Below are 27,896 nucleotides of genomic sequence, written 5' to 3'. Positions count from 1 at the left end.
AAATCACCTCATAAACCTTTCTAAAGGTAAATGAATCCCCAAACAAAGCCAGACAACAGCATGGTTGTTCCAAACAGTGAATGTTAGAGCCGACCATCGAGGCAGGGAGAGACTTAGTAGATGTTTCATGATGGGAAAATGTCAGGATTATTACTTTGGGCCCCGTTTGGAGCCTCTTTGTTTGCAATAATCGAGAGGCGTGCAGAAAAATGTCAAATCCAAAATGATTTCTATGGCTGTTATTCTGCTAGGTATCTAAGCTTTATCGCTTCTCCTCAGAGAAAAACTACACGTTTATAGATTGGGGGGGTCATTATGGGATACGGAGGATCTCTACAGATAAGGATGAGGTTATAAATGTGTTTTTAGTGTAGATAAGTCATGTATACAGCTCTCAGTGGACCCATGTGGCCAATGCTTCCAGCCTAAATGCCTTCCTTTGTTTCTGTGTGGAAACATATTTATGATTAAACCTGTTTGGTATTTATGTCTGGAATGAAGATGACATCACTGCTGAAATCATACAATTCATCTTCCAGCTTTAGTTTGGGTTCTGAATGGAAACCAGAACATGATCAGGCAACATGAAGCTATGTGAAAGTTGATTGTTTGGACGTTTGCCTCATTTTTATTTACACAGCAACAGTCCAAGGGCCTCGAATGGCCCCTAGACTTCCCTTCTGTTCTTGGTAATGAAACATTAGCCTGGATGTCGGGGCCATCGATGTCGTCTTTTCAATTTATTAGCAGCGTATTCGAATTATTTTCCCTCCACTGTGTCAGAGTGTTAATAACAGTAATGAAAGGCTTTACAGCCTCTGGACAGAAAAATCTTCACAATAAAAGCCAACCATAGGGGCTCTGAACTTTCAACCTTTTTTTTGTTTGTTTGTTTTAGTTAAAGCTGAAACAGAAATGTATCTCTGATAAATAAAATGCAAAACTGTAGAAATTCAAGCAATTTGATGCAAAGGTGGTGATCGTATCAAACATGTTACACTGCCTCCTACTACATCTATTAATTATTGATCATTAAAGAAAGGCTGATACATCAGACAGCTGATTCTTTCGCCCAATAATTCATTGGCCGATTCATCAGTGGATTCTGCAGCCATGTCCCAAATCCTTGTTATCCTTTTTTTCCAGCCACTTTTGTTGAAATCTAGCTTTTTTCCCACCTCCAGCTTCTTTTCCGAACCTACGGGTTTACAATCAACCAAAAGCAGTTCTGCGCAAATATTTTAATTGCTTTTATAAACTTTTTTTTTTTAATAAAGCATTTTAAATTCCACAATAATCACATTTAATGAATTTTAAGGCCAATTAAGGCCTTAATTTAAAAAAATATTAATTTAATGACTTTTAATAATTTTTAATGAACCCTAACCCTAAACACTGATAATAGTGATAGAAACGTTCCTGTGGGAGCAGAGAGTCTAAATTACCTCGCAGTTCTTTATTCTTAAATTTAAAATACATTTTCTTGACTTTATGTAAATGTTTTTCTCTGAAAAGTTTGATTTAAGTTTTGAATAAACCAATGTACCGTAATTTTCGGACTATAAGCCGCAGAAGCTAAATTGCATGATTTGTACATAAACAAGCAACACCGGACTATAAGCTGCAGGTTTTTTTTGTTTAATTACCATATGGTTCATGCACAGAGAGGATTGTCGGGAAAGAGGCAACTGTTTGGGGAAGCTCCTGTTTAACATTTCAACACAATTAAATTGAGACAATTGTTCCTGCTGGCGTCTCCAACGTGTCACCACTGACTCGTTGATTCCAAGGTTACGTGCAGCGGTTCTATTTCCTTCGTTTACTGCCAAATTGACTGACTTAACTTAAAAGCTGCATCATATGAATTTCAACGTTTGTTTTCCATAATGAGGGTGTCACACAAACTGTCTTGCGCTCGCAATGTCCGTCTTTCTCAGAGTCTGCTTCTGGATGACGTTCGCATTCCCACGCTCGGCTACTAGTCTGTTGAAGCAAATGTGACGTCAACATGGTGGATGATAAAATCCATAGCTTTAGGTACTGTATTACCCCTAGTGGCCGTTAGTTGTAAAAGTCTATAGATAAGCCGCATTGTTATATAAGCCACAAGGTCGAAAAATGGTTGAAAAATGGGGAAAAAGTCACGGCTTATAGTCCGAAAATTACGGTATTAAATCTCATCTCGGCTTGATACAAGATTTCTGAATATTCCTTCAGTATCAAAGATCTTGAAATGAACTCAAAGCTAAAACTCGGTCATCTTAATTTTTTTGTGGATCAACATTATTATAAAGTTTTTTTTCAGCAGCTATGATCCCAATCATCAGTTGGATGACTTTGGATGGAAAACAATGATCTTTAGTATCTGACACAGAAAAAATCCATCCATCCATTTTCTATCACACGTATCCCTGCTGGGTCACAAGGGATGCTGGTGCGTATCTCCATCTGTTATTGGGTGAGAGGCGGGGTCCACCCTGGATAGGTGGCCAGTCCATCGAAGGGCAACACAGAGACAAAAAGGACACAACCATTCACACACACTCACACCTAAGGAGAATTTAGAGAAGCCAAATAATTTTAACATTCATTATTTTGGACTGTGGGAAGAAGCAGGAGTACCCAGAGAGAACCCACGCATGCTCAGGGAGAACATGCAAACTCAATGCAGAAAGAACCTGGGCTGGGAATTGAACCTGAAATGTTCTTGATGCAAGTCAGCAACGGTACCCACTTCTGCACCGTGCATCCACGCAGAACATTAGAAAGTTTGCTATTCAAATATTTTCATTGTGAGAACAAACCTTCACCTCTGACTCTCTGGCATTCCCGGTGTTCCCGCCGTTCTAAGCTTCTTTTCGGATACTCCTCTGTGGTGTTCGGGAGGAATGGGTCCATATACATATACAACCTTTAAAGCGCTCTCTTTGTCATGATTGATGGTACGCAGATGAAGCCATCCTCTGTCTTGTGGAACACGAAGATCAATGAGACCTGACCAACATCATTCCAGATGCCATTTCAGATCTAACTGGTGACATAAAAGATGCCCCAGGCTGCCATACTGGTCAGAACACCCCCCAACCTCACCCCCCCACCCCCATTGTTCTTACCTTTGCTCATTTCCCAGCGAAGCGCCTGCAGGGAACGCACCTTTCAAACTGATCCCCTGTGAAATGTACAGGCAGCGTGAGGTAATGAAGAGGTGCATATGCGCAGTGGCATTTCCTCCGCCGCCTGCAGACCTTCAGTACAAAGTGAGACTCGCAGTCCCTGGTGTCAGAGCTTTAATAGAGATGGATAGAGCCATTGTGGCTGCGGAAAGATAAAGGTATTGCTTGTTGACATTTGTGTTCCGCTACAACAGTTCTATCAGGGGTGCACAACAAAAAGGAGATCTGGGAGTAAGAGTAGGCAGATCTATTACATTTATATCTGCCTGGTTGCTCCATCAGCATATATGTTTGATAAGCAGGAACATCAAAGCTATTTCATGCATTCTCTTGTCTCATATTTGTAAGATGTGGTTTAGTGTGAAGTAGGATCCCTCCTTTATATTATAAAAGTTTGGTTCAAGGCATGCAGACTGTTTTATTCATTAAATACAGTTTTGAAGTTTTGGTCTGAGGCTCTTCAGTCCTGTTCCAATGTGCTGATGTGGCAAAGTTTGCAGGATGAATTTTAGAATAGAATACAATAGAAAATCCCTTTATTGACCCACAATGGGAAAATTCTGGTATTTACAGCTGCAAAAGGATTATAGAAAAAATGGTCACACAAATGTGGACCTTAGAAAAATGTATAAGAATTACATTAAAATGAAGCGTTAACAGATGAACAATAAATACCATGAGGAGGTGGAGGTCTAGTGCTCAGTGCACAGAGCTTTGAATCCTGAAGTTCTGAGTTCTGTAGCAGGGTTGGAAGTTTCTCCCAGATGGCATTTTTTTCCCAGAATTTTTCCATGTTTTTTTTCCAGCTAGAAGAAAACTTTTTTCCCGGAAGGAACTTGGACGGTCAAATTTACTGAAAAGTTTTGTTTCTTTTGGTGAATATGGGGTTCATTATCTATAGACCATGAAGAGTGGACACAGCCATAGACATGGATAGACCCCACATCATCGGGTGAGAGGTGTGCCCACAGAGCGGCCATCTTGGGTCAGACCAAGCTGCTGTGAGAAAGAATTCGTGTCAGTTGATGCTAACTCTACCTTATGACTTTAGACACTGATTCCGGTGAAATTGTACCTGATTTCTTGATAAATTGTCTGAATGTAAAAGGAGGATATTTCATGGGTTACATGGGACCAACTGATTAATCTGATTTTCTGTTTTACATTATTTTGATTTTGTATTGAAAGTTAGCAAAATTTCAGAGCTAATTCTCAGGATGCCCGACTTCTATTCCGCCTATGGGTGCACAGATAAAAGGAGACTACAAACCAGGTCTAGTGGAATTACCTTTCATTAGGTTTTATGACAGATTATCCTCATGTTTCACAGTTACGTTTTTTCTAATGTTTAAACAAGATGATTAGTAGCAGGGATGGAAGCAGAGAAGAGTGCTTAAAATGCCCTGATTTCTAATAAGTGTGAATGAATTTGGTTGTTTACTAAAGCAGGGCATATACGACTTTTTGCCCTTTCAGGACCGACCACACGACCACCTCCCAATCAGGAATCGTAAGGTCAGGTGAAAATCAAACATGGAAATCCAGTCGGCCCTCGTGAGGTGTTGGTTAGAAAATCCTGCTGTTGAAGCAGAGCTATCCGGCGATTTACAAAAAACCTGGCGCAAAGGAGTTCTTCCTCTTCCAGGTTGATGAGTCCGACCAACGCCTGAGTCTGACGTGTGGTTTCTGGACATGTAGTGTGAGCAGGGTGATCGCATCAGAGTTTTGGGCCGTGTCGTGGAAGAACAGACACTATTAGCTGTGAACTTTTAAATCCTGCGGTTTCATCGTACAGTTTGAGCTTTAGCTGAGATCAACGAAAATATCGTACAGCATTTACCCGGCATAACGGACCGGTGGGGAGCAGGTTGGTTTGGTGAAGGTTTTGATAGTCGTCTGGGTTACTGAATGGTTTTTATTGCTTTTCTGCTGTGAGATTTGCAGGAGTGGTGGCCTAGTGGATAGGGCGGTGCACTTGGAATCCGGAGGTTCTGAGTTCCAGTCCCACTCCCACAGACTGCCTCTCTGGATCCCTGAGCAAAGACCCTTATCCCCACACTGTTCCCCTGTGCCACACACTGGCAGCCCACTGCTCCCCAAGGGGATTGGTTAAATGCAGAAGGTGAATTTTGTTGCTCTGTACTTGTGGCCGTGTAATGAAAATAAAACACTGGGAAAAGAAAAAAAAATTAATATTCAAGGTCCTGAGAACCAGTTTACATTCACCCTCCATTCATGACCTCTGACCTGAATGTTCACTTTTTTAACCAAATCATTGACCTTTGGAATCCAGTCATGTTGCATTAGAATTGATGTGAATGATGTTTAATGTTTGTGTTTCAGGTCTGGTGAAGTTGGGCATCCACTGTGTCACAGGTCAAAAGGTCGCCATAAAGATCGTCAACAGAGAAAAGCTCAGCGAGTCTGTTCTTATGAAGGTAAGACTGTTTCACATGGCCATGTAAACAGGATGTTTTAAACTAACTAGTGCTGATTACTGTGGTGACTTCTGATGCCGTCATAATGTCTGGAATTCCCCAACTTACTAAGCAGTTCTTAAATCTAAGCTTTCTACTCTTAGTCTCACATCTTTTCTGAAGGTCCTCCTGAGTGATCTGGTTTTCTTTCTTGAAAACTAATCATGGAAATGTCTAACCAACAGTCCAGCCAGATAAAGTCATGCAGTATCATTGTTTTATTTTTTAATTAGGAATTGTTTCCAATGTTTTGAGCTTCACTTTTACTTGTTGGATGCTTGGTTCTGTAGAAACATTCATGTTTCACTCCCACAGCAGCCAAAAATAGAGTGAAAAGTGATGCAGGTGCACTTTAAAGCTGTCACCGTGTCACCCACACGTATTGAAGCGGCCACGGTGTCGTACAGAGCAGGTGTTAGGGCTCACGCAGCGGTAGGCGCCTGCTCTTTATGGCTCCTGTGATTACTGGCGTCCCTCCTACGCCCTGAACAAACAGGTGGATGCAGCTGAATCGAAGGCCGAGTGAGTCACGTGTGACGCACTGACTCCTATTCACCGGCCAACGCCGCATTCCCTGCTGGGTGTGACGGGTTGAACACGTTCTTCTTTTTAATGGTTGATCATCTCTCACAGAAATGTTACTTTGGTTTAGGAAAGATTCCTTATTTACATTAATCCGTCATAAAAATGGCCAAAAAGACATTAACAGGCTGCAACTAATGCCCCATAATATTTGTTGGATTTTTTTAAACTAGCCTGTTTGATGCATTTAGAGGCTAAAAAAGCATTTGAATTTTAAGTTTTGATCCATTTGAAGACAAAGATTAAGATCTAATAAAATAAAAGCCAACTTTATGAATTAGAGTAGCTCAGTTAAAATAATAACTTTCAAGCTCAAGCACTGCTGCAGTTGGAAACCTTAGAGTGAAAGACAAGAAAAAAAAGTATTGCAGATTAGTAAACTGATGAAGGAATTTATGTTTTAAAACTATTAAGTAATAATCTGTTGGGCTGCAGCTGCTGGGAAACAAACTGCTCCAAGTTCACTTCTTGCTGAACTTAAGGCAGCTCTTTTATTTCCTGTCTTTCATTACTGGATGAACTGATTTGTACATAGAGCCAATAGAAGACAAACTGTGGTGAATCTCAGCAGGTGGGATGTCTGAGGTATCTAAGCTTGATATCAGCTGGACCTGTGGACATTCAGACTGAAGCACATTCAGACCTAGTCTGAATGTGCTTCTAAAATCAGTTTGTTTAGTTTTAGAGTCTATTCTGTTGTTGGAAACGTCTGTCTTTCAGTGACTCAGCCTTTTCCTCAGATCGGCTCCAAATCCTGATTGGAACAACGAGAGAGACGAGGCTGAACCCTCAAGAAAAACAAGAAAAAATTATTTAAAGTTTGAATTAAGGCTGCAACTAATGATTATCTTGCTAATTGATTAATCTGTTTATTATTTTTTCTATTAATCGATTAATAATCCGATAGCCAAACGTTCCTTAAAGGAGATTTTTTTCAGAATGAATCCAGGTGAAACTAAAACTTTTCCACTTGAGGAGTTCTGGATAGAGCAGATTAACAGTGTGTAAATTCAAAATATTTTTAGTCTTTGTTTTTTTTACAATCTTGGTATAATTCCTGCTCTAAGTGGGTCGCTCTGTCAGCTAAAGACATGTTTTAGAGTCTCTATACTCCAGTTAGCAAATAATCGATTACAAAATTAGTTGATTAATTCAATAATTGATTAATTAATTGATTATATACTTAAGATAAAATATTTTGGCAATTTTTGAAGCTTTGCTGCGATATAAAACCCCAAAAAAAAAGTCTGTTTGAAGGGATTATTTTCTGTCAGATTAAGTCAGCACTTCCAGTGTTTCAGTCTGCATTAGTCATGTAAAGACGGGTCGGTTACAGCAGAAAATGACTCTCTTACAGAGCAGATAAACAGAGTGAGGATGAGACTGGATGGGCTGTTAATCACCAGCAGGGACCAATTTTCTTCTAAAAAAAGACTTTTTGCTTCTCTGCCTCTGTGCCAACCTGAAGTGCTTGGTTATGAAACCAGTGTGATTTGGAGATAAGCTGGTGGAGGTCAGGTGACCTTGCCACTTTCATCTTAACGGGCAGCGTGGGGAGCTCTCCCTCGCTCTCCAGTTAATTGGCCGCTAACGCTGATGCTGCTGCGGGGTCCGACGTTGATGGAAGGAACATTTAATAATTGCTGCCAAGATAACTTTAGCTGTGGCTTTAAACTGAAACGTATCAGTGGGGAGGGAGCTCGCTGCTGATTGGTTCCTGGCTGCAGGGACCTGATCTGAAGTCTAGAGGAGTTTGTGATGATCTGCAGTTTAAGGATGTTGATCATCTCTGAGTGTGAAAAAAGCTCCCAACTCTTAGTGCATATCTTACCGCCTTCACACAGAAGGAGATGAATAATAATAATTTTTTAAATCTTTAGTTTAATTCACATTTTATCCTCCTTTAAACAGGCTGCCACCCAGTAAGGAGCAGCAGCCTTTAATAAAACGTAGCAGCCCGTTCAAAATCATTTAACTAGAGCTAGATATGATAAGAGGATAATACGGAGATAAATTGGGGCCATAAAGTTCAAAATGTTCTTTTCAAACTAGATAAAAAAATCATATGAAACTAAAAAATGATTTAGAAACTTGACTGCTTTGAAACTAAAAAGTAGTGCTTTATAATCTTTAGATAATATACTGAAAAATATGAGTTGAATCTAAAAAAATAAACTTCTGGTTCCGGTGGTTCCTGAATGCATCAAGCACCTAAACTGTCAATCATTAGCCTAAGCCCGCCCCCACTTAGGGGCAGCATGTTTGAAAGTTGAAATTGAAAACTAGTTTTTGGAATTTCTTTTTGCTTGAATATTTTCTTTTTTCAGTTTCATTGTTTTTTTGTTTTGTTTTATTTCTTCAGTTTTTATGTTCTTTTAATTTATTTTTTTGGAGGGGAGTATTAGATTATTTTTTCTTTTAGTTAAAGAAAGTTTCTGATCAAACTATAATCCCAGTTTATCTAAACAAATGCAGAAAATACAGTGGAGAATAATGAAAGTTTCTGTTTATAACTTATTGTTATTGATTTTGATTCATCTCTAATAAGTCCTTCATAATTAATAGGATGCTTTTTAAAATGACACATGGTTTTAAACAGGAAATCTATTTAATTGAAAAAGAAGTTGGGCAGATCACAGCATCAGTTCTACCAGCTGTTTTCCACTAATTCTTGTCCAGGTGGGACAGTAAATGCTTTTAAAAATGACTTTTAAAGTCATGGGAAGTCATATTTAAATTTGATATTCTGGTTTAAACATGTATATAAATGTACTCTTTATCAGACCGTATTGTCCCAAAAGTTAGAACATTTCTATTTAAAAAGAAATTCTGTTTTAAAATCTGTGTTTTGTTTTTTTTTTCATTATTTTATGAAGGCCAGTTAGTTCTACGTCAGCTTGTTCACCTAAATTCGGCCAATCATATATCAAAGGTCATCTGTCAATCAAATGTTTTCGGTCATAGCATCTTGATTCATGTGTCGCAGCTAATATACGCAACGGTTGAAATCAGAATCCTTTCCTTTCCCATTGAGTTGCGTCCCAGTGTTCACGGGGATGGACGTCTGTGTCTTCGGCAGGCGTAGAGCTAACAGAACTGGCAGCGTTGCGAGGCAAGGGCTCAAACATGTACGGCTGGAAGCCTTCTACACCAAACCAAGCTTCTGCCACCCTGGCGTCCTCTTCCACAACATCTTCGTCCCCGCTTCCCTCCTCTAAATAAAAAATGGATGACGGAGGAGACTCATCCACGACCTCCGACACTAAACTCTCCTCCTCTTGCATGTTTCCGCTGTCCATAGCGTTCCTTGACAGCGTCGTTTCTAAGGCACCAATTTAGTGCTACTTGGTCCCAATGGAATTTCCCATTGGGAACCTGCTAGCACTAAGATGCTAACTGGTTAGCAAGATGCTTCCAAGAGGCCGGCCACTTATATTCACTTGTGTAAAGTCGTGCACCGCTCAGGAGAATTCAGAAATGCAACAGTTGGAACAGCCGTTTCCCTACGACTTTAATGTTCCAATTCGTTTTATTTCCATATAATGATGTTTTTAAGCCATCTGCAGAGGGCATAATAAGAATGAAAAGCATTTTGTTCTGGCTGTGGTTTATGTAAATCAGTATCAGCAGACTTTTTCTTAATTGCACCAGTAATTATTAATCTGATTGTTATTATTAATTTCTCTGTAAATGTAAAGTCAGAGGAGAAAGATAAGTTTGGAAGGTAGAGCTGTTCTAAGAGCAGAACTGCCTTTGATTTCGTCTCCAAATTGGAAGTTTATGATTATTTCTGGTGTAATGAAGCATGAAGTGAATCTTTCTGCTGTCGGTCTGCATCATCACCCAAAGGGGGCAATCCAGCATCTTATTGGTGCAAGGTTCCTCTGAAAGTTTGGGCTCAGATTAGTTGTCATGGTGACATGCATGAACATCAACAGACTGAAGAAGGATGCAAACATTTATTCTAATTAAAATGACTCCCGTTATTGGTGATCACCACAAGTTGTTTGGGTTTTTAGATTTTAAATTTCATGACTCAGGAGAGAAGAGATGTAATTTTTAATTCTGACGTGAAATGATGAACTGAGACCTTTAAAGATGAAGCTGGGAGGAGGAAGTATGATGGTTAGTTTTTCTCATTGTTAGCTTTGCAGCTTGGTTTCTGTCAGCTGAGATCCAGCAGCTGCTTCTGCTCAGACAGGAATCTTCGGGCCGAGGGAATCAGACGCTGCTGCTTTCCTCTCCAGAGTTTGGGCTTTCTCAGTTCGATGCCAACCTTTTTTCCCTCCCGGTGCCTGTCAGGGAGGTGGGGGTGTGCACCACCACAGGAACCCTCCTTCCTAAAGAAGAAGCCGTTGCCATAGCAGCACGCAGCCAGTTATTAGTTTATTTTATTTCTTTGTTTCCAAAGTTATGGAGCTGCGTGAAGCTGCAGGCTGGGACCGTGTCCCTCTGTCTGTCCTTGTGTCCCTCCGTCCGTCTGTCCGTGTCCAGGCATCGTCTCCACCTTGTTTGCGTTTCAGATGCTGCTGCTGTCCTCGTCGTCCCTTTTTATTATGAACTTTGCGGAGTGTTGGGAGATGTTCAGAGGAAGCTGAGTGGAAGCAAGATGGCGCCAGTGTTTGAGGCTTGCCGTCTGACTCTCCTCCTGTTTTGTTTCTGTCTCCTGTCAGGTTTTAATTTTATTACAAGTGTAAACTCTCTAATTGTGTATGATCGCCAAACATTGCTGGACATTGGTGCCTCAGCTGGAAACACGTTACTGAGGACGTATAATGCAGAAAAAACTTCGACCCGGCCGTTGGGCATTCCAGCTCACCTGTGTCGTTTCTGGATTTTGCATTTCTGTTGGAAGCGGGCGCGCCGCCGTGGAAGGCGCAGCGGTCGGCTGGTGCGATTGAAGGCTGCCCTGCGGCGCGGTTTCTCTGCCTCAGCGATGTGTGGTCTGGTGCCTCGCCTTTCCTGTCCATTGCGTGTGTTGGATCCCGTGGATTCCTGTCTGGTTCCTGTCGGTGGAGGCCGGGATGGAGCGTTCCAGTCCCGTGGTCCCTGCGCTTCTCGGCCCTGTAGACGCAGGGTGAATCCTAGCATCCTGCGCCCTCTCTGCCGGGAGTCCCGGACGGCAGCTGATGACGTGGATCCGCCGATTTCTGTCAGGATCGGTTTGGTAAATGCCAGGTCGCTGGCAAATAAAACTTTCGTAATTAGGGATTTCTTTTCCTCTCAAGGATTAGATTTTTTATTTATAACAGAATCATGGACACGTGGCTTGGGTGATTCCAGCATTTTTAATGAACTTGTCCCAGGGAACTGCAGCTATTTTAATTCTCCAAGGATGTCGGGCTCTGGTGGAGGAATAGTGACTGTTTTTAAAAGTAGTTTTACTTGCAAGCAGTTGCCCGTACCCTCGTTTAGTAGCTTTGAGCTGAGCCTATTTGAACTTGGCAGCTCTCACACTGTGTTGTGTGCTGCAGTCTATCGGCCACCAAAGTATAACAAAAATTTTATAAATGACTTTTCTGATTTCTTGGCCGATATCATGCCAAAATATGACCGAGTTCTCATTGTTGGTGATTTTAATATTCATGTCTGCTGTCCGACTTCACCTATGGCTCAGTCATTTCTTAATGTTATTGATTCTTTTAATTTTGTGCAGTCTGTGACTGGTGCTACTCATGAACATGGTCACACTCTTGATTTGGTTTTATCTTATGGTCTACCAGTCTTTAACTTAGAAATTGGTGACTCATTCTATTCTGACCATATGCCTGTTTTGTTTGAAACAACGCTGTCCCATGGAAAAGCTAAAACTCGAGCTGCAGCTCGGCTCTGTCGTGTTTTTAACCCTACTACTGCTGGTCAGTTTTCTTCTGTTTTTAATCAGAACTGTACTATTCCAGAGGATGTGGGAAATAACACTGAGGAACTCAGCAACTGGTTTTATTCTACCAGTAAAGCAGCCTTGGATTTGGTGGCACCTCTAAAAATTAGATTTCCAAAATCTAAGCATGAACCCTGGTTAAATGAGGTCACTCGGGCTGCCAGGAGAGACTGCCGCAGAGCAGAACGCAAATGGAGAAAGGACAAATTACAGGTGTCTCTCCAAACATTAAAGGAATGTTGGCGCTGTTATCAAAGGATTGCAAAAGGCAGCCAAAGAAAATACCTGTCGGGTTTGATTGTATCAAATAGTCAGAATCCTGCTATCCTATTTAAAATTATTAACTCTGTTCTAAATGATTCACATAGTGGCTTTATGGAGACCTCACCTGCTGCATGTGAAAACTTCTTACACTTTTTTGATAAGAAAGTTGCTTCTATTAGGGCCCAGATTATCCCCTCTTCTTATGATCCTTCAGTTGTGGTGCCTTGTTCTGGTGTTTTCCACAGCTTTGAATGTGTGAACTTGCAATTATTGCAGGAGGTGGTTAATCACTTAAGGCCAACTGGTTCTCCAGATGATGTTATTTCGCCCCAATTATTTAAAGAAGCTTTCTCTGCTATAGGTCCTTCTGTCCTTGCTCTTGTAAATAGTAGCTTGTCCTCAGGCGTTGTTCCTAAAGCTCTGAAGCATGCAGTTCTGCAGCCTCTACTTAAGAAACCAGCTTTGGATCCTACTGTTCTGGCAAATTATCGACCTATCTCTAAATTGCCTTTTATTTCAAAAATTCTTGAGAAGGTAGTCTGTAATCAGCTAATGGCCTATCTTAATGAACATAATGTATTAGAGGTTTTTCAGTCTGGTTTTAAACCATTTCATAGCACAGAGTCAGCCCTTTTAAAAGTTTTTAATGATATACTTTTAGCAACTGATTCAGGTGACGTTGTTGTTTTGGTGCTGTTGGATTTATCATCTGCTTTTGACACAGTTGATCATGTCATTTTACTTTCCCGTCTGGAACAGTGGGTGGGCGTCGGTCACATAGCTCTAGATTGGTTTAGATCATATTTGGCTGAACGTACTTTTTGTGTCTGTCTTGATGGCCATAGGTCCCCCTCTGCTCCACTGTCGTGTGGTGTCCCACAGGGCTCAGTTCTAGGCCCGCTCCTTTTCTCACTTTACCTTCTTCCGCTCGGCTCTAGTTTTAGAAAACATGGGATTGCCTTTCACTGCTATGCAGATGACACACAGATATACTTACCGCTAAAGAATGTAAACTCCACCTCTCTTCGGTCTCTGTTTTTATGTCTTGAAGATGTGAAGGCCTGGGTGGCCCTACATTTTTTAAAACTCAATGAGGACAAGACGGACGTAATGATCTTTGGCAGATCCACTGCTGATTCTGTGACCAGTCTTGGCTCCTTGGCTCAGTACGTTAAGCCGGTTATTACAAATTTAGGGGTTAAGATGGATGCTGGTCTTAAAATGGAAGCGCACATCAGAGCCGTTATAAAGTCCAGCTTTTTCCACTTAAGGCAGCTAGCAAAAGTAAAACCCATTCTTTCCAGACAGCATTTCGAAACAGTGATCCATGCATTTGTGACCACACGGCTGGATTACTGTAACTCACTTTATACAGGGGTCAGCGACTTGTATATTTCTCATCTTCAGAGGGTTCAAAATGCTGCTGCACGTCTTTTAACAGATACACGAAAATTTGACCACATTTCCCCTGTTTTAGCTCCCTTACACTGGCTGCCAGTACATTTTAGGATTAATTTTAAAATTCTTTTATTTGTTTTTAAAACTCTTAATGGCCTTGCTCCTTCTTATCTGTCTGAGCTGTTACATTCTTATACACCCTCCCGTTCCCTCAGGTCAGCTGATCAGTTGCTTCTGAGGGTCCCAAAGACGAAATGCAAGCTCAGAGGAGACCGTGCTTTTTCTGTGGCAGCTCCTAAGCTGTGGAACGATCTGCCTCTGAGCATAAGACAGGCCTCTTCTCTTACTGCTTTTAAGTCCCTTCTTAAGACTCATCTTTTTTCCTTGGCTTTTGACACAATTTGAGACGTTTTACTTTGTTTTATTCTTTTTGTATACTAATATGTATTTTACACTCGTTTTTTTTTTTTTTTTTCTCTATTTTATAATTTTATTGTATTTTATGATTGTGTACAGCACTTTGGTCCTGTTCGGTGTATAAAGTGCTTCATAAATAAAGTTGGTATGGTATGGTATGTTTTGCATATGAACGTCTCCTTTGTTCACAGAACAACACACATCAACCCCCCCCACCCACCAAATAGACTGTTGCTGTCTGAAGACGGATTGTTTTCTATTGTCTGCTTTTCTACATCACACATTAATGCAGTTTAACAGTTTAATGAAGAAGAAAGATGTTTTTTTTGTCACTTTATTTGCGTAAAATGAAATGCAGGCTGTTGTTACAGAAGATAAAATACTTTTCCAGGATTGTTGGAAAAAATCCAGTAGTAAAATCCAGAACAATCGGCTGCTCTGATCTGAATATTAGGACGTATTAAATAGCGTGACGGCACATTAAAGATGAACAATATGAAATAACAGCAGTTTTAGCAGCTTGTTGAAAGTGTTGCAGCCGTCTGTCAAAGGGACACTGTTACAGAAAGGGTCCAACAGTCTGAGGGTTTCTGTTTTTTTTTATTAACAGGCTTTAAATCGTAAATGATTTATTCACTGCAAACAGATCATAGATTTAAATTGCTGTTTTCCTTGTTTTACTCTCATAATTTTATTTTAAAAGCAACAATGACTCAAGTATTATCTTAATTTGAGGCGTGTTAAAGGATTTTCCAAGCTAATATTAACCAGGTGGTGTGCAGTGATGCACTATGCAGGTATTCCAAAACTCTCCTGAACATGTACTAATAGTGACTCCATGTTGTTTTCCACTGGTTTGTAGGACCAATATTTTATCTTGTCATATTTCTTTATCTTTATTGTTTGTTTCCCTTTCTATTCTGCTCCAGGCTTCATTTTCTTCCCTTTGTTTTATTATGGTGTCACAGAGCAGACCTGCTCCTCCCGTCTCCTCGCCGAATGGATTTGTGTTGCTCCATAAAGCTCCCAAACGCTCCCTGTCGTCTGTCGGACCACGCAGCGCCATGCCGACAGTTGCCGGCCTCTCCTCGCTCCCCAGAACGTCATAGCAACAGATGGCGGTTTGATTACCAAGCGGATGTTCCAATTTATGGCCCCCGGTGCCCCTCAGCCCTGGATCGTGTTTCAATTAAAGAGAGATTTGGAAGCAGCGCGCCGTAACCAGAGTCAATCCTCATAATTCATTAAGAGGAGCTCTGGCGGGAGGAGGCGTCGATCGGAGGAGTCGGTTGGCTTTAGAAATGATTCACAGAATCTCTGAGGATCGGAGGGAGGAAGTATATGTTGGCAAGTTTGGCAGGTTGGCAGGTTTGGAAGCAATCATCATCATCCAAACATGCAGGTTTGGATGATGATGATTATATTTTTTAAAAGTTACAGGATTTTAAACTTTTCAAATGCTCTAAAGTTTGATTCAGTTTCCAAACCATTTGCTTAGTTTATTTTAGTTGTTCCCCAGATAAATCTCGATCAGGATGCAGTTTGTTCTTCCTGCAGGTTTATCGGCTCTGTCCTGATCTGATCCGGTGGTTTTATAAGTGCTTAATGAAGGATGCTGGTGATGGAGGTTTTTAAAGGCTGCTTTGGTTTGTTTCACCGCCGGGTGTCTGCTGGTGTGGATGTGACCTCTGGGCTGAACTTACAGAGGTTTAAACTTTTCAACTGTTGCCTCGTGTGTTGCTTAGCAGCAAGATAGGTGACGCAGTTACTCCTCTGTAAGAACTGAACCACTTTAAGTCGCTGAAAACTTAGAGATGAACCTGAAGTTACCTCACTGAGGCTGTGATCCTGCCTCGTAGCGCCGGAGCAGGATAATCACTTCATGTCTGGATTCAGCCTGGGATCTTTGGCAGGTTTGTGATCTTCCATCTAGTGCTTGGAGGGAAATGTTGAAACAGTCTGTCTTTAGTCCCCCAGAGTTCCCACAGCCTTAGAGGAGAGGGATAAACACGGTGGGGAAACATGCTGTTAGTATGTGGTTAACTGAAGAGGAAGCATCTGATTTAAATCCATAGAAATGATGTTACAGTAATTAGCCACATGATCTTTGAGGAGTTTATTTTTGTGTGACTGTTTACATCACGCCTGTCTGAGCTGAGGAGAAAGAGGGTTTCCTCAGCTTCAAAGAGAACAAGCAGCAATAGATTACAGGAGTTATTCAATGATCAATGAGAGGCTAAAGAAATACAGAGTTAGAACCTCCAACATCCTGCTGCGCTTTGAGATCTTTAGTTACTGCTCCACTTTAACTGCCTCTGTGGTCTTAGAAAGAGGTAGCCTTTAAGCACAGTGGTTTTAGTTGGTAGTTCTGTTGCCTCGCAGCAAGAAGGTCTTTGGTTTCAGCCCTGTTTTCATGTTCTCCCCTACTATGCATGGATTCTCTCAGGATACTGCTTCTGACCAAAGGCATCACAGGGTCATTCGTCCCTCTAATTTGTCACTTAGAGGGTGTTTGCATTGCAGTTTGTCCTCTTTCCCTCACCAGCCCACTGCCACCCTGGATTCAATCCTCAGTTATGACATGCAGGACAATAGAGAATGTATATTAACTCAACATAAGAAAAAAAAGTGGTACTTTTTGCATAAAAATGCAGCTTAGTATTGGGTTAGCAGGAGCTTATAGGGTAACGCAAAGTTTAGAATGAAATTGAAATAAAATAATAAGGAACAACATGGAACTATAATGCATAGAATGTGTTTTTTTCCCTGAAGAATCCTGCCATTTCTATAATCTAATCTATCACACAAATTGTACATTTGTGATGTTTTATATATTTGAAAAATATAGGATATTTTTTCTATCTTATGTTGCTTTAAATCAATTTTAGATTTAGAGATTGAAAAATCTAGATAAAGCTTTTTCCAGCAGAGTTTGAAGGTCACTTTGAGGTCTGGTTGAACCCTGACCAATCTCTATGCTGTCAAATGACAGAATTAAAAAACAACAAGACATCTGTTCTGTTATTTGGGCTTTATTTCGCTTTGCCATGATCAGAGAAGAGGATGAAGAGGCAGGAAGTTCCGGATGGCAAAGCAAGGCTGAAGGTATAAAGTATGAAATCTTCCTATAAAATCAGAGGTTTTAATCAAACAGGAGCTGATTTACAGTCAGACTGTGTACATCTATCTACTCAGTATTAGATCAGTGTGTTATGACTGAAATCCAACCCAGACACCAGGTGGGAGTGTTTTTTTCTTCTGTTGGGTCTTAGAAGCCGTGATCTGGTTAAAAAACGACGTAGGTTTGATGTCATGCTGAATAAAACATCCTGAGAGGCAGAAAAGGTGCAGCTGAAGCGGCTGAGGTGGATAAAAAAAAGCAGCTTAAGTTGAACTCTGGATGACCAAGACGTCCTCACACTGACTCACCCCATGAAAGAGACGTAGAGCGTTCGCACTTGTAATGAGGTTTCTCAGGATAGAGATGCTGGGTTGTGAAATGTCACACAGATTTCTATTTCTCCCACAACACAGGAATAGAACCAGTGCTAATTGCTTTATATAAATATCACAGACGTGCAGAAGGTAATTAAATTTACAGCGGCTCCTCTTTGTCTGTGTCCTGCACAACCTGACTTACTGTAGGCTTAAATATGAGCTCCATTTTTTCACGAGTCACAATAGGAAATATTTCTGCTGCCTCTGTTCACCAGGGACGACGGCTAACCCAGAGTATCACCTGCAACCTACCAACCGTCGCTGCAGACAAGCACACTTTATTACACACATAAAAAAACATATGGGACATAATCAGGTTTAATTGGCCTCAGAGTTCAGAGCCTGCTTACCCTGTACACGCCTTTAATTAGCCTCTGCTGCGTGAATCAGGCAGAGAGGGGATGAAAACAGATCTGATGGCAGCACAGGCGGATGTGTAAAGGTGTAGAAATGAGGGATGTGTTGGGACCTTCAGGGGCATGTATGGACGCTGGAGTAGAACACAGGGATCACGTCCTAAAGTAAAGTAGGAATATCTCAAAGTATGAGCTGATCTCTCTGGGGCCGGAGGAAAACAGGAAGATCTATAATATTTCTATAATGTCAATTAACAGCACATGTCATCTTAAGGCACTTTACAGAGACAACTCAACCAGATTATCCAGTCAGATTCAAGGTTCAAAATGCTCTATCTAAGGAAACCACCAGATTGCATCGACTCATCGACTCTTCAGCAATCCCTCACACTAAGCATGCTTGTAGCGACAGTGGAGAGGAAAACTCTCTTTGAACAAGAAGAAACCTCCAGCAGAACCAGGCTCAGTGTGAGCGGCCATCTGCTGAGGCCCACTGGGGTTCAAGGAGACAGAAGCAGACATAGAAAAAGAAGCATAGATACAAAAGGCAACTGTCAACCAGCTCCACAGGCGGCCCCGTCCAGGAAACACACAGCCAGGCAGACGAGCTCCGAGCCAGCTCCCATGTCAGAGGATGAAGAGAGCACATCCAGTTAGTCACAGTCAGAGAAACAGGACTACACTGGAAAACAGGCCAAGCTCCAACATCTAGAAACCAAGGTGTTGATGGCAGCAGCACAGCTGATATTTCTCTCCAGGATGGAGTCACAGCCAAACAGGAACAGACCAGATGAAGCTACTATGAGAAAAAGCAGAGAGAGCAGAGCAGAGTGGGAGAATAGAGATAGAATGAAGCAGAATGAGGAAAAGGGCTCCCTATGTCCTCCAGCTTCCAGTTATTTCAAAAACATCTTTTTCCAAACACAGCAGCAGTTTACCATAGAAAGGTTTCAGTAACACTTTACCTACTCTCAGGTGAACTGTTCAGCATGAAGGAATGTTCTGAACGTCCTATTCTAATAAAAAAAAACATGGCTACTGTAAACATACCTCAACACTCAGTGTCTGGTGTTTTAGTTCCAAAAAGTGAATGGTAAATGGCCTGTACTTGTATAGCAGGAGACTTCAAAGCGCTTTACATTCAGTTATTCACCCATTCACTGATGGTGGAAAGGTACATTGTAGCCACAGCTGCCCTGGGGCTCAAACCCCTACACCCAACGCCACTGGCACCCTTGAAGAGCGTTTGGATGTCTGTGGAGTTTCTTCCTCCTGACCTGCTGCAACAGTCAGGGATGTGTTCCATTTTTTATTTGCTGTCAGCTTCCAGCGCCTCCTCACCGGGACAGAGCTTCGTAGAGCGGCAGATTTTATAGAAGGGAAATTGAATTTTCAGGGGTCTTGTCCTGTTAGACCATCCATCCTCTTCAAGATGTCACATCAACCTGAGATGGCGACTCACATTTTATCTGCCCCCCTCATAAAGAGGCATAAAAATTTTACTTTTAACAGGATGAGGATTAATGACATCGGGGGGGGGGGGGGTCACATAGATTTCCTCTTTCTCTAACCTAGCCAATGGAAACAGATTCAAATATTTATGCTGCTGGGTTGCAGGCTTCTTCATCAGGCCTTTAAAGCCGCATCATAAGCTGGAGACTGACGCTCTAAGTCTGTATTATTCAATTCTATAACTTATGTTATTGGCACGTTCTCAAACTCCTCTGGAACATAAGAGAAACTTTTCCAATGGTTTGAGATGAAGACATTTGAAATGTTCTCCTGCAAACACTGCAAAAACGATCTAGAAATAAGTAAAAATTTATTAAATTAAGTGTATTTACACTTAATTTGAGTAGGTAAATATGGGGATTTGCCAATAAAATTAGTATCTTTACTCTTAAAATAAGATAATTAGATAATATAAACATGAAATAAGATAATGCAATTGCTTTCTTTTATTTTAAATGTAAATTGTGTTGTTCCATTGGCAAAGTCTCTCACTTTTGTCCTCAATTGGAGAAAAAATGCACTTACTTTAAGAAAAAATAACTTACTTAGATTTCCATTTTTTGCAGTGAAGACATGACTTTAATCTAGGACTGCAACGATTATTTTGCAACTCGATTAATTTTTCATTTATTTTTTTTATTAATAATCAGATAGGCAGATTTTAAATTAAAAAATGGAAGATTTTTTTAAGAAATTAAACCAGGTGTAACTAAAACTTCTCCTTTAATTCAATTCAATTCAGTTTATTTATATAGCGCCAAATTCACAACACATGTCATCTCAAGGCACTTTACAGTTCAACCAGATCATCCAGTCAAATTGATACAAAGTTTTCTATCTAAGGAAAACCAGTTGATTGCATTGACTCATTGACTCAAATACAATCCCCCACACTAAGCATGCTTGTAGCGACAGTGGAGAGGAAAAACTCCCTTTTAACAGGAAGAAACCTCCAGCAGAACCAGGCTCAGTGTGAGCGGCCATCTGCCGAGGCCGACTGGGGTTCAAGGAGACAGAAACAGAGATACAAAAAGCAGCTGTAAAAGGCGGCCCCGTCCAGGAAACACACAGCCAGGCAGACGAGCTCCAAGGCAGCTCCCATGCCAGAGGACGAAGAGAGCACATCCACTCAGTCACGGCCAGAGAAACAGGACCACACTGGAAAACAGGCCGATCTCCAACATCTATAAACAAGGGTGTTGATGGAAGCAGCACAGCTGATGTTTCTTTCCAGGATGACGTCACAGCCAAACAAGGATTTAAGACTTTAAGGATGTCTGGGTAGAACAGATTGACAGATGAAAAAATTTTTTTATCTTAAATGCAAAATGTTTATATATTTTTACAATCTTGGTATAATTCTTACGCTAAGTGGGTCACTCTGTCAGCTAAAGGCAGGTTTTACAGTCACTATTCTCCAGTTAACCATTAATCGATTACTAAATTATTTCCATAATAGATTAATCTGACTAATTGTTTCAGACCTACTTTAATTCCTCCAGTAGCTGATGAATATTAAAATCAAAGATTACGTGTTCATTGCTGTATGATTTGCCTTTGCTGCATGTCTGGGTTTGTGGGTTCCCTCTTCTTGCTCAGCTCTGGTCTTTTCTGAACATTTTCCTCATGATAAACAAGAGCCTGGAGGTGTGTGGTAACATGATTTAGAGACAGAATCTGCTCTGTCAGTTAGTTTCCTGCAGCTCTGAGGTCTAAAGTCAGCGTGGCCTCTGGCCGGCTCAGGTGCCAGCAGGCAGCGAATGGACAGAACAGCAGGTGGCGTTAGTTCTGCTCGAGGCAGCGTCTGGAAGACCGCTCATTTAAGGCGGGTAAAACTATTCTGTGAAGGCACTTTTAATAGAAATCAGAGAACAGAGTCTTTGAGCAAATTATCGTTTTAACGTTAAGGTTTGATGGAAGATGAAACATTTGGATTCTCTTCTTTCCATTTTCAGCCATTTTTCTGTGTTATGGATCACTGTCCTGCTAACGGCTCAGTTTGGGCGTCAGCTGTCAGACTGATGGTCTTACATTTGATAGGAAGTGTTGGTTTAGAGCCCAACTCAACCACTGCTAGGCACAAATCAACTGTTTGCAACTTTGCCACTTTGTCAGAATCAGTATCATGTTATTTGCCAAATAGGTTTGCACTTAAAAGGAATTTCCCTTGGTGGTGATGGTGTCTCTGGGCCTTGTTGATAAGGCGGGTAGCGGGTGGGAAGAAACTGTTCTTGTGGTGTGAGATTTTGCTCCTAATTGACTGCAGCCTCCTGCCAAAGGGAAGTGACTGACATAGTTTGTGGCTGGGTGTAAGGGATCAGCCACAATCTTCCCAGCAAGCCTCAGAGTCCTGGAGGCGTATAAAACCTGGAGAGACGGAAGATTGCAGCCAATCACCTTCTCTGCAGACCAGATGACCCGCTTCAGTCCTCCCTTATCCTTGGCTGTGGCTGAGACTTTTCAGACCCTGTTACCCATTAAAAATGCAACTAGTAAGAAATCCAGTGATTTTTTTTTTTTTTTTTTTGTCTTTGTGGTTGGAGACTTTTGGCAACAACACTGAAACACCAATTGCTCTGAGCTTGCTGCCTTCAGTGAACAGCGATTGCTGCTGTGATCTCCTTCATTCATAGAGAAGATCTCCCCTGGATTAAAAAGCAGGAGTTCGATCTAATATCAAACATAATCTCTTTTTTTTGTTATAAAATAGATCCTGCCCACTTAATTCATTCACAGCCTCCTCCACCATGTCTCTGCTAACTGTCTTTAAAGTGAATTAAATAACATTAGATTGATTTATGTTGTTATTTATTTAGGTAAGATATTATTAAAATCCTGGTTTTATTTTAAAGAGTTCCTTTTTAGTTTTAAACATATTTCAGATGTTTTAATCAAGTTATGTATGATGTTGATATTCCTCTCTCCTATGGCTGGATCAAACACCAATAAAATTTACTCTATTTTATAGATTGAGGAAACAAAATTTCCTAAATCTATACAATAGACTACCGTATATCTAGATGTAGATATAGATTGTTCTCTATACCTGTATGTGTGCAACCTTTTGTTTTCAGTTACCAACCAATATGTCCAGAAAACTGATGAGAATATTTTAAATGGCTTTTTATTTAGAAAAGTTTCAGATCCAAAATAACCTCTCTCAGGCTGAGGCAGTTGCTCCTCTGAGGTATTGCTGATGCCTTTCTGTCCTGGTGTTGGGAGCAGGAGGGATGTCTATAAAATAATCTATGATGGAGACTTTTTGAAAAATTGGGTTTTAGATGATTTCTGGACAAAAGCAAGATTTCAAGTTAAACCAAAAATAGAAACATCTGCTTTCTTTTGATTCTTTTTGTTTCTGTAATAAATTATACATTTATCTGTTAATTAAAGGCTTGTTTTTTATTGTTCTGTCTTTGCTTCCACCTGATTTCCTCCTTGGTTTATTAAATCAGTGAATTTGAGCTGTTAGTCAACACGAAGCGGTTGAGGCGAATCGTTATTGTCTCTCCTCCAGCCTGAAGGAGACGTGCTGGGAACAGGAATCGTTTCCATTTTCTGTCGCTGCAACAAGCAGATGTTCTTGTTTCTGACTGTTGGAGCGTGACCAGCTGGTTGCTGCAGCACATTAGTGTTAAACTGAAAGTGTCAGACTTTAAACACAACAGCTTCACAGATCATTGATTGTTACGAGTGAACCGGCGGGGGGGTTAAAGGGGGAATTTCTGCTTCAGATGCCCCCCCCACCAAAAACAACATGGGTGTGAAGCATCTCCTCCATCTCTGACTGATGATGTAACCCAAAGATGCTGCAGGTTTCATCAGGTTCTCTGATGGTCCAGAATTTTCTCCGTCCCAATCTGAGTCCATTAAACCATAACTTTTATTTAATAATTATTTGTAGACAACTTTTTACTTCTACTCCTTACATTTGAAAAATAAACTTGTTAGTTTTGTTTAATTTAAGCTCATGGTTCGAATCCCAGGACGCTGAGGCATGCAGGGAAGATTTTGGCTGATCCCTCGCACCCCAGCCACAATCTATTTTAGTCACTTCCTTCTGGCAGGAGGCTGCGGTCCATCAGGACCAGAACCTCACGCCACAAGAACAGTTTCCTCCAATCTGTTAACGGCTTTATTAACAAGGCCCAGAGACCCCCATGGCACAGACGCTGCATCTTCTACCTTCTACCAAAGTGTTTTTAAACCATAGGTTTTCTACTTCTACTGAAGTAATAAACATTAGTACCTCTGCTTGTGACTGATTCATGTTTGTGTTTTTCTCTGCAGGTGGAGCGGGAGATTGCCATTCTGAAACTCATCGAGCATCCCCACGTTCTAAAACTGCACGACGTCTATGAAAACAAGAAATACCTGTAAGTTCCTGTCATTTTTCTGCAGTTTATTGATCCAGTCCTAACACAGAGGAACACACCATATTAGACTAACCCACCAGTTTGTTTGGACATGTGAGTAAGCTGGCCACACTGGGAGAATATGGCAGCTGGATGTAGAAAGAGCTGCCAAGGTCCCGGAGCTCCCAGCTGCGTGTTTGACAGCGAACATGCTGCTCTGGGTTAGGAACCTCACTGTTCAATAACATCTCAATTCTTTGGGGCACGATTAAATTCAGTATTGATTTAAATGCTTCAATATTATCATTAGGGCTGAAATAATTAATCGGATTAATAGGATATTGAAATAGTCTTCAACTAATGTAGTAATTGATTGTTTACTTGAGTACATAGAGTGTAAAACATGCCTTTAGCTGACAGAGCGACCCACTTAGAGCAGGAATTATACCAAAATATAAAAAATATAAAAATAAAAAAAACATGAAAAATGTTGCATTCAAGATGAAAAACCTTTTTTTTTTCTCATCAATATTCTCCATCCAGAACTCCTCAAGTGGAAAAGTTGGTTTCATCTGGTTTAATTTAGTAAAAAATCTTCTTTAAGGAACATTTTCTTATCAGATTATTAACCGATTCATCTAAACAAACTCATAATAATTAGTTGGAGTCCTAATTATAGTTCTTTCTTTGTTGTGTTTATAACAATCAAAGTCGTTATTGATTAATTAATGCAGTAAAAGTGAATCTTATTTAGAAAATCTAAGGTTTATTACAGACCTTAAAATGTACATTTCTAAAAACCTTACCTGTGATAAGCTGTCAGCTGCTGATCATCTTGTTGGAAGAATGATTTTGTTTTGTAAAACCAGAGATAATGAAGATACTACAATGTTTTTAGGATATCCATCAATATAAATATGTGTTCAGTTATTACTAATAATTTAAATACTAAAATATGATTTTATAACAGGAACAATTTGCACATTTAGTTGCAGTTTATAGACTTCTGTTTGGATAAAATGTTTAGATTTGAGATTTAAGTTAAACGCTCCTCTAAAGCCTCTGGGAATTTTATTTTACAAGCATAATTCCTCATAAAATGATGATAAGTAATATGTATTAAAAACAGTGAGCATCTGCTTCATCAGATTGTTAAACACCTACAGAGTGTCTTCAGTCAGAAGCGTCTCCAGCTCCGGTGAAGTACAGACAGCTTCCTGCCTGCATATATTAACACCTAAAACAACTCAGTGATAAAATACTGGAATCATTTCTCTGATAAAGTATTTTTGAATTGAATCGAATTCCATTAAAAACCTTTTGTTAGTAGTTCAGGTCCTACAGGATCTTTTTATTCCTCCTCACTGAACCTGCATGTGCTCCAGTCAACAAGCCTCACAGTCTGATAATTAGAAAAGTAGAAAAACACAAAAGCCTCTTAACAGCGATTCTACATCGGTCCTAATGAAAAACTTCATCCATTAAAGGAAACCAGCAGATCTCTGAGGAACAGAGCTGAGTTTGTTAGCACAGAGAAGAAGATAATTCACATCCACTTTGAACAATTACTCCTCTTAAAATAAACGCTGATGCTGAAAATAATCTCTGGACTCGGGGACAAAGGTTACCTGGTTGTTTCTGACAGACTGACCCACTCTCAGCATCCATGTTTCACATTTCTAATAGTTACATTTAGAATTTCATTACCCTCCAACATCTTTATTCCACCGTATTTAGGATTCAAGTCTGAACGGGTCAGCTTTGAGCCAAGCAGCCTGAATGGAGCTGAGGACAGGTAGAGAAGGCTCCACAGAGCAAAGGGGGTGACCCTGAGGTTGACTGATACAGGACTTCCTCAGTCTCAACTAGGGGTGCAAATCTCACCTAGACAATGTTTCAAATGTGAAATAAATCAATGAAAGCTGTAATATTGTTATGCATTTTTTTTTTTTTAGAAACAACTGCAAATTACAGAAGTAGAAAACCTCTTTCACTGACAAATAATAATATCCCTGCGTTATAGATTCTGAAAGGCTTTGCATCGAAAAATACTGCACATAATCAGTGCAATGAGTGCAATTCAATACCTCCAGACGTCCCGCCCCCTCCACAGACGCTCCCAAATTGTAGCTGACCGCAGACAGCGCTGCAGACAGGAGGCCGGCTTGTTTTGTTATTAAGACCGAAATTGCGGAAAACAACCGCCTGGATCTCCGCTCTTTTTGGCCCTCATGTCCCTCCGTCGTCGGACTAAACTCGCCCCCACTTCCTCGCCGCCTCGGCCGTATCTAGACCCACAGCGTGTAGCACAGACCACGCTTCAATATTGAGCATAATTTAAAAATGTCTGCGTCAAGCTCACTGCAACACACTGCTGTAAGAGTATAACCAGGAAGCGAGGTAGGAGGGCAAAATAGGTTTAGCGCCACCGCAGCACGGGAGGGAGAATTACGCCCAGGAGCAAATGGATAAAAATAGACCGGAGGGAAAAAAAAAACATGAATCGATTCTCTTGCGGACGTATCGATGCATCGGATCGTCGGCCGCTGGATCGATGCATCGATACAAAACGATTATTATTTACACCCCTAGTCTCAAACTCCGCCCCACATTTACTTCTTCATTGGTGCCGTCCACCTTTAACTTCAACAAACCAGCTGGCCAGGGAGAACCGAGCTGCTAGAAGGCTCAGTGGTTCCTTCATTCAGACACAGTTTGCGTAGAAATCATCTTTTCCTTCTTCCAGATGCTGCCGAGCTACAGTTCTCCTTCAGACCTTCACTCAGTTAGCAGGTCTGGGTGTGGATCATTCCAATGAGTGCTGTCAAAGAAAATCATTATTTTTAGGCAGCAGAGAGAAACTTCCAGCATCATGATCACTCAGCAGACACCATTAGGCCTCTGTAGCTGCCCTCACAGACCAACTAAATGACTGCTGGAGAAATGGTTGATGGTCAAACCAGAGAATGAGCCTTTTGCTCACCATTAGCTGTGAGGGGTCTGCAGATGCAGCTACGGGGCCCCGTGTTGTTCCTCAGGCCCCTCATTGGGGCTCCGAGATCATCAAAAATGACAAATTGGTGCTTTCTGTACATATTTTTAATAAAAAAGACTCGCAAGCCATTCATTTTAGTCTTTAATTTAAAAAAAAAAAATGTGGAAGGCTAGAAAAAAATGCTTCTTTCTGTGTAATGGCTACTCTTTTATATATAAGCCAGAACATATAAATGGAGTTATGTTTTTTTAGTTTTTCCCTTAAACTATTCCGAATATTAGAGTTGGTGTTTATAAAACAGGCTGACATGTGCTGGGAAATATTGCTTAAAAATGCATCCCTACGAAAGTTAATATCAATAATTATTGATTATTCTCTTAGAAATAGAATTCAATTCAATTAAGTTTTATTTCACATCATGTCATCTCAAGGCACTTTATAAAGACAATTTAACAAACCTTCCATTCAGTTTGGTGAAACGTTTTCTATCTAAGGAAAACCAGCTGATTGCATCGACTCATTGACTCTCCAGCAATCCCTCACACCAAGCATGCTTGTAGAAACCAGTGAAAAAAAGCCAAATTTAGGTCGTAACCCTTTTAAACATAACCTTTAAGAAGAGCTCAGCTCCACCAGAAGCTTTGCTTAGCTTGGCCTTAGCAGAGACAGAGACCTCTCTCCCCGGCGTCCAATGAAAACATGTTAATTCAAACCAATCAGCATCATCACAAATCAAAATAGAGACGATCAACTCCAACATTATAAATACAAAACAACCAGTTCAAATACTTTAATAAGAAACTATGAAAAGAGAAAAAAAAAAAACACTCAATTAATTGACTCATGTAAATCATTTAAATGTTATTTTATTTGGAATAAATTGATAGTGATTATCAGAAGAAGTCCTTGATCCTTCCCATGAACCAGGCCAATAAACTTCACCTTAAAAGTACACCAGGAAGTAACGTATTTCTTTAAAATCATTAAA

At 40.6% G+C, this 27,896-nt stretch overlaps 1 protein-coding gene across 7 annotated transcripts in view; it reads left to right on the top strand.

The window, feature by feature from the left end:
- The window catches only part of LOC119776093 (serine/threonine-protein kinase BRSK2-like), a 164,673-nt gene that overhangs the window by 78,882 nt on the left and 57,895 nt on the right, over positions 1-27,896 (top strand). For all 7 annotated transcript variants that reach the window (XM_038274332.1, XM_038274327.1, XM_038274331.1 and 4 more), the window contains exons 2-3: positions 5,517-5,611; positions 23,849-23,934. In XM_038274332.1, coding sequence (XP_038130260.1) covers positions 5,517-5,611; positions 23,849-23,934 — 181 coding nt within the window. The remainder of the gene's footprint in view (positions 1-5,516; positions 5,612-23,848; positions 23,935-27,896) is intronic.

This window comes from Cyprinodon tularosa, unplaced genomic scaffold (assembly GCF_016077235.1).
Source record: "Cyprinodon tularosa strain WSP-4 unplaced genomic scaffold, ASM1607723v1 ctg908, whole genome shotgun sequence".
NCBI classification, from domain to species: domain Eukaryota; kingdom Metazoa; phylum Chordata; class Actinopteri; order Cyprinodontiformes; family Cyprinodontidae; genus Cyprinodon; species Cyprinodon tularosa.
The sequence above is the reverse complement of the archived record's forward strand: the minus strand, read 5'-3'. Positions and strand labels throughout refer to the sequence as shown.